The sequence below is a fragment of the Oratosquilla oratoria genome, chromosome 37, assembly GCF_046742065.1.
Source record: "Oratosquilla oratoria isolate Oo_2021 chromosome 37, ASM4674206v1, whole genome shotgun sequence".
Taxonomy (NCBI): Eukaryota; Metazoa; Arthropoda; class Malacostraca; order Stomatopoda; family Squillidae; genus Oratosquilla; species Oratosquilla oratoria.
In genome coordinates, this window is record NC_134813.1 from 2,217,105 (window position 1) to 2,224,604 (window position 7,500).

The 7,500-nt window shown below is 47.8% G+C and overlaps 1 protein-coding gene and 1 pseudogene across 1 annotated transcript in view; one reads left to right on the forward strand and one right to left on the reverse strand.

Annotated features, from left to right (window-relative positions):
• LOC143019499 (frizzled-4-like) overlaps positions 1-7,500 on the reverse strand; it is a 139,712-nt gene that overhangs the window by 12,664 nt on the left and 119,548 nt on the right. The window contains exon 3 of the mRNA XM_076175145.1: positions 519-748. Coding sequence (XP_076031260.1) covers positions 519-748 — 230 coding nt within the window. The remainder of the gene's footprint in view (positions 1-518; positions 749-7,500) is intronic.
• Positions 1,356-3,868, forward strand: LOC143019481 (uncharacterized; annotated as a pseudogene).

Sequence of the window (7,500 nt, forward strand, 5' to 3'; positions counted from 1 at the left end):
CCCCAGAACAGACACCAAGTATGTCACCATGTGAGTCAACATTATGTTCTACATGTGCTAACCACCTGTATGGTTTAGAACCATCTGTCTACACGTGACCCACCTTGCAGGTGGTTATAGGCCCCACAACCAACCTGCAACCATCTGTCTAAAGGATATATCCCACCTGGCAGGTAGCTATGGGGCTCAGAGCCACTCTAGACCCATCTGTCTATAAAGAACCCACTTCGCAGGTGGCTATAGGGCTCAGAACCAGCCTAGTACCATCTGTCTGAAGGATATACCCCACCTGGCAGGTGACTACAGGGCTCATAACCAGTCTATAGCCATCTGTCTCTAGAACACCCATTTAGCAGGTGGCTATAGGGCTGAGAACCAGCCTAGTACTATCTGTCTAAAGGATATAACCCACCTGGCATGTGGCTATAGCGATCAGGCCCAACCTAGAACAATCTATCTACAAAAGACCCACTTTCCAGGTGGCTTAAGGAACCATCTGTTTACAGGACATGACCCACCTGGCAGGTGGCGGGGACCATGTACAGAACGGACATGATCCCGACGCGGGCAGCAGCGACGTCGATCCGGTCCGTCTTCTGTCCCTGCGTCTTGAGCCTCCGCCAGGTCCTCCAGAGACAGGCGAAGACGAGGAGGACCAGCGTCGCCCCGGAGACCAGGTACAGGAACTGAGGCGCCAGCACGAACTTCACGAGGGTCTCCGTGTTCTGCTGGCCGGCGTAACAGGTACCTATAGAGGGACGAAGAAGAGGAGCTTCGTTAGAAGGGAGGAGCTTCCTGATGAAAGAAGGATGACGCTGAAGGAGAACAGGGGAGGTTCTTATGTAACCCCAGGGAGATTCAGTGGGAGAGTAAACAGTATAAAGACCGTTTGGTCCATACATGAGCAAGTAAAAAGGTGAACATTAATGATAATAACAGTAATAGTAAACAGTGCTGATGACGATTAAACAGTAATAATAGTAACACACACACACAACATCCTTCTCAGCTGGAAGACAATAGGGCTCTTGATGAAGTTTTTAGACATGGGGAAATCGCACTTACGACAATTTTCAGCCCCAGATACTCCCCCAAATATGAATGAGATCATCTGCCATTAGCTAGAATAAAATTATTGAGGGGAAGGGGAGAGGTGGAGAAACTTTTTTTCGGGAGGGGGGGGGGAATATCACTCCCACGGGCTTTGTTTGAGCCCGTATGGTGGGTGTTTATGAAAGACACACCTTGCAGGGAGAAAGTGGGATGGTGTAGCTTGTCAGAGGAGCATGGAAGGTGGGAGCATTGGAATAAAGAGGCTACAGCTGTTGGAGCGGCGGCAGCCACTCTAATAGCTAATGGAGCTCATATGGGCTTTGAAGGCGGCAGAGGCAGCTCACAAGAACTTCAGGGGAGGCCGGTGGTCCCCGTCTGAGGAAAGAGGTGGCGGGGCAGTCGCTTAGGTAGTGCAGGAGGTCGGCATTTTCGGCACGGCAGTGGTTGCACCAGCGGTCTTCCGTGGTGCACCTGGGATTCATTGCTAGAAACAACGGTCCTTGAGACGCAGCCTGAAGAACAGCTTTTCTACCCGTCTAGGAGTGGAGCGGGGAGTACTAGGGGTTCATATGCTGTCACCCTCTTGTACCACCGTTGGAAAACCTCTGCCTCCAGACTGTGTTGGAAGTGCTACTGCGTGCATGCTAATGCTATGGTTCGGAGTTTGAGCTGGCTCCTGATGGGGGGGACCTGGACGTCGACCCTGAGGCGCTGGCGAGCAGCCGTGGCTGTGGCGTCAGCGAGGTCGTTGCCATGGGTACCAACGTGGCGAGGCACCCAGTTGATAATGACGCTCCGTCCGTTGCGGTGTAATTTGTGCAGGAGCGCAAGGATATTGGTGAGTAGGTGGACATTGTCTCCGGGCTTTGCGTGTTGCAAGCAGCTCATCAGTTTTAGAGAGTCGGTGTGGATAACCACGGAATTGGAGTGGGATATGATGGCGTGTTCTAGGACCCCCTGCATCACTACAGCCTAGGCTTGGAGAGAGGACGCAGAGTCGCTGACTCTTCTGCCGGTGTAGCCGGTTCAAGTGACTCCCAGTTTCAAAAGACTCCCCCAGTCAGATCAACCTAGGTTCAGACGACTCCCCGTCACTTGAAACTAGTTTCAGATGACTCCCCACCCGTTTGAAATGACTCCACATTCGAATGAACCTAAATTGAGATGACTCCCCATTCGAATGAACCTAGTTTGAAATGACTACACATTCGTTATTGTTGTAATGGACTTTAATACTGAAATGGACGAGGTGGAAGAGTTTCTGCGGTCAAAAAATTATCCCGTGCATGTTGGAAACAACAGGGGAAAAAAAGCTAATTTTCGAAGGAAGTGTCAGACATTCACAATCCAAGACGACTGTCTGAAGTATGTTCATAAACCGAACAGGAAAGATATAGTATTGCGCGACTGTGATTGTTTATTTTTGTGATTGCAGAAGTTCGCTTCCTTCGGGTGATTAAGGATCGCCAATACCAGCTTGACATTGTACTGGCTAGTCACCGAGGATCTGGTTACAGCGACGAATCTGTTGCCTTGGGAGGACACGTGGGTAGAGAAAAAGTCGTCGATCGTATAATGCAAAGATATTGGTGGCGTAAAGTTGTATCTGACGTAAATGAAACTATCAAAACTTGCTTGCGGTGCCAAAAATCCAGCACAGTATTCAAGAAAGTTGATTCGAAACTGCACAGTATCCCAATTAAGCCTCAAATTATGCACCAAATTGGAATAGACCTATGTTCCTTAACAAAGTGAGTTTGGTTTTCTAAAAACATATAAATGTAATATTCTATTTTAGCATCATCATCATAATAGTAATAATAATAATAATAATAATATTAATAATAATAATAATAAGAAGAAGAAGAAGGAACTTGCATAAACTGATAGATATCACTGTGTATGATTTACAATGGTGATTTTTCTCAGGTCCTCCAATGGTCATGTCGCCATTGTGATGGCTGTTTGTTATTTTTCTAAGTGGATAGTGGCTCGCCCTTTAAGAACAAAGGGAGCTGTTGAAGTGGTGACAAGGTGCTGCGCTACAACCTACGCAGAGCAGATAGAAAAGGAGGCAAACAAACTGATCCATGGGATGGTCCCTATGAGGTGGCTCAAGTTTGTGAAAAGGGAATGAACTATCTTATTAATGTATCCACGAATATCCCCCTTAAAAATAAAGTGAATGGATGCAACCTGAAGCCCTTCTACGAACGTGCTCCAGGAGTTTTACCACCAACTTCTTCATCAGACCCACCATCTCCAACTTCTCTGTCAGAGCCACCATCTCCAATTGTCCAGATCATAGGGGTTCAGCAACAGGAGATTATCTACAAATTTAATCCAATAACAGTTGCAACACAGCGAGCAATCTGCAACAACTCTGGTGGACGTCTGATATTTAAGAAAAAATCTGGTCCCTCTGGAAAAATAAATAAGACTTTCAAAAACACAAGTGAACCCCTTGCTGTCAAAGTAATTAAAGGTGATGGATTTTTTTTTTTTTCGTTCCATGACATTCCGTATCACTGGAAAAGAGGACCAACATCCTGTTGTCAGAAGCTTGAGATGTGATTTCCTTTCCACCAGTGAAAACATCCAAGTTGATTCAATGCGTGAGGATAAAGTTTGGGGAATAACTACAGAGATTATTGCAGCAGCCAACATGTTTCAAGTAAATGTATGTGTTTGGGCAAAGTTTGGATCTATTCACACATGGCATATACATAGGCCGAAAGGTAGTAGAATCCTAAAGGATTCAGTGTACCTTGAGAATAACGCAGGCAACCATTTCAATGTAGTTATCCGTGTGTAGTGTAATTTGTAATAAGTAATAAATAGGTCATAATAAATAGGTCATTGTAATTCAAGAAAAAAGGTAATCATGTATAGTGTAATTAGTAGTTTGTTTGTTTTTTTGTATGGGGGGAGCAACCTTAATAAAAAAAAATCAAGCATCCAATAATGGGAGTCATTTCAACCTGATGGGGAGTCATTTGAAACCAGTTTCAGTTAACTGGGGAGTGTTGTCAATCTAGTTTCATTTAACTGGGGAGTGTTTTCAAACTAGGTTCAGGAGACTCCGGGAGTCATGTTTTGGGGGAGTGTCCTCAAACGTCTACACCGGTGCCCACGGCGGTGGGCATTCGTCGTCCGGGTGGGATGTCGGTATGCCTTTTTCTAGGAGATGTTGACGTAGTTGGAAGGAGTCCAGTAACTTGGCCACTTGAGAGGGCCAAGTGTTGGGACGAAGCGGCGTATCTACATGTTCTAGGGAGGCGTAGATGGCCCGACTTAGACGTGTCTCGCCGGGTGAGTTGAGTGCGCGGGCAACAAATTCCGCTCCGAGTTGGAAAGGTGGAAGTGAAGCTTCCCGCTGGAGGTTGAGAACTTTGTACCACCGTTGCACTCCCAGGATGACTCTAGCCGCATCGTTCTGGGATGGTCCAAGCAGCTGGAGTTTTTCCGCGGCCACAGTAATGAGAGCCGGGGCAGCGTAATCTACGATAGAGCTCATAGCTTGTACGTAGTACGTGCGTAAGACTTGATGCGTGGCACCAAGTGCCCTTCCGCACATGGTCCTCTTTACTGTCCTTCTGTCCCTGAGGTGGGATATTTCCCTGTTGAAGGTGAGTCCCTTGTCGATTCATAAGCCCGGGTACTGGGATTGGAGACCCAATCCAGCACGAATTCCCGAGTGAAGAGGGGTTCCTTCCCCTCCCTGAGGGCGAATGCCATGGCTTTGGACTTCCGTGGGGGAGATTTTGAGTCCTATCCTGGTGCATTCCGTTGCAACGGCGTCTAATCAGCGCTGTGCCCTGTTGTAGCACAGCTGCTTCCCAGCGATGATGAGTGCCAGATCATCTGCGTAGGAGATGATTTTGCACCCGTGGGGGAGGGGGAGCTCCAGTACGTTGGAGATCAGCACGTTGAAGAGAGTCGGGCTGAGGACCCCTCCCTGTGGTGTACCATTCTCCAACGCCCTGGGCTCAGACATGTGACCTTGGAAGCGCACGCGCGCAGATCTACGTGACAGGTAGTCGCCTATCCAGGTGAGCAGTCTGCCTCTCACACCCTTGCGGGCGAGAGTGTCTTGAATAGCCAGAGGACTGGCTAACTCGAAGGCCTTTTCCAGATCAAGGAATATCGTGATGGAGGGCCCGCTGCTCACCGCAGCGAGAAAGGTGGCAACCTGTTGAGTATCATTATATCTGCTGTTTTCCCCATGCAACTGACCAAGGTGACGGGGCGTAGGCACCGGATTCCTTAGGTTTGGGAATCGGCACTATTGTGGCCGTCTTCAAGGGTCTGGGCAGTCTGCCAGTCTTCCAGGATGCATTGACTACGCGGACAAAGGCCTCGTTCCCTGCTGGTCCGAGGTGCGCTAGCATGGAGTAGGTGACACGGTCCTCACCGGGAGCAGTCTCCTTGTCAGGTCTGCGGGCGGCCGTGAGCTCTTCGAGAGTGAATTCTGTGTCACTCTCGTCTGGCTGGACCATCATGTCCCCGACGTGTTAGATCCTTCCCTCCCGCAGCTGTTGCTACGTCTCCTGGGGGCGCTGCGGCAGGAAGGCGCTGCTGGTTCGAGAGGCGAATTCCTCTACCAACCGCTGCGCCTCCTCGACTGGGGCATGATGGGTTAGACGTGGGTGAGACTTGTTATTGGCTACATGTAGTTTTCTCCAGAGCTCTGAGAGGGAGGTGTGGGTGTTGAAGCCCTCACACCTCTCATGAAATCTGTTGATCCTGACACGCGTGGCCGTGGCATGCGTCTCGCGAACTGCCTCTCGTAAGTTGGCAAGAGTGACATGTGTTCTGTTCCGTCGGAAGGCGCGGCGGAACATGCACACACTGTGGTTAGCCTCTCTCATTTCCTCGTTGTAGCACCAGTGATTCTTGTGTCTTCGGGTGGGCTGTCCCTGCAGCGGAATCACCCCATCCGCGGTAGCGTGGAGGGCGGCTGAGAAGTCCGCCTCCAAGCTGTCGACGTCCCATGACGAAGGGTTGTACCCAGTTGCCCAGGACGCCAGGGCGTTGGAGAAGAGAGGCCAGTTGAGCTTTGGTGTGTTCCACCGCGGAATGTGTGGCACCACCGGTAGCGGAGCCACATCCCGTATGTACGTGCATACGGCAAAGTGATCACTGGTGACAACGGGGTGGATCTCCCATCGCGCGCGGGAGGAGAGAGTGGCAGTCACTAGGGTTAAGTCGAGCCTGCCTCCTCGTACGTGGGTCGGAGATCCGTCGTTCAGCAGGGCGATGTCGGGGGAGGAGAGACGGGGAGACGAGTTAAGCCAAGGGTTGGGGTGGGGGGGTGTCGACGGGGATGTAAGTTTACACGTGGGACGGGGGAGAGGGGAAGGGGGGATGCACACGATAAGGACGCCTTATGGCACGGAATCAGGAGAGGGGAAAACACCTAGTGGTACACTTGGCACATAATGGCACTGTTGGTACCTCACGGTACATTTATCACATCGTGGCACTGTTGGCAGATCGTAGCACAATTGGCACATCATGGCACAGTCGGCACATCTTGGCACTGTTAATACATTTGGCACAATTGGGACATCGTAGCATAGTTGGCACATCATGGCACAGACAGTGCGTTTTCTGGGGTCTTTATTAGGCCAGTGTGTCTCTGAGTTTGAGTGGGTCTGCGACGAAGCAAAGAATTAGTCCTTTTGCCTGCCTCCCCGTGTTATATACCGTATATATACCGTATATATATATATATATATATATATATATATATATATATATATATATATATATATATGTATATATATATATAGATATATATATATATATCTATCTACGGTATATATATATATATATACGGTATATATATATATATATATATATATACGTTATATATATATATATATATATATATTGATGAGAGTAGCTAAACTTTATGAAAGAATCCTAGAAAAGAGAGAAAGAACAGTGATAGAGCTGAAGCTAGGAGAAGAACAGTTTGGATATAGAGAAGATAGAAGTACATCTGACCCCATTTTTATTTTAAAAATGGTCATGGAAAAATGCTGGGAGTATAAGAAAAAATTGTATTGTGCTTCTATAGACTTAGCAAAATCATTTGACTCCGTTTCAAGAAACAAATTATGGAAATGTTTAGTGGTGGAGTATGAAATGACAAGTAAACTGCAGAAAGCCATAGAAAGTATATATAAGCCGTGTTCGTGCCTTGTTAGGACTGCTTATGAGAAAGATGAATGGTTTGATATAACAACAGGAGTGACAAAAAGGAAGTGTGCTGTCCCCATTATTATTCATAGCATACATGGATAGCATTATTAAAAAGTATAAAAAGAGAATAGGAGATCAAGGAGAAGGGGATGGAGATATACTAGTGTATGCAAATGACATTGCCTGCTGGAGTAACGACAGATTACAGTTAGAAAGAGCTCTAAATTGTTGGAAAAG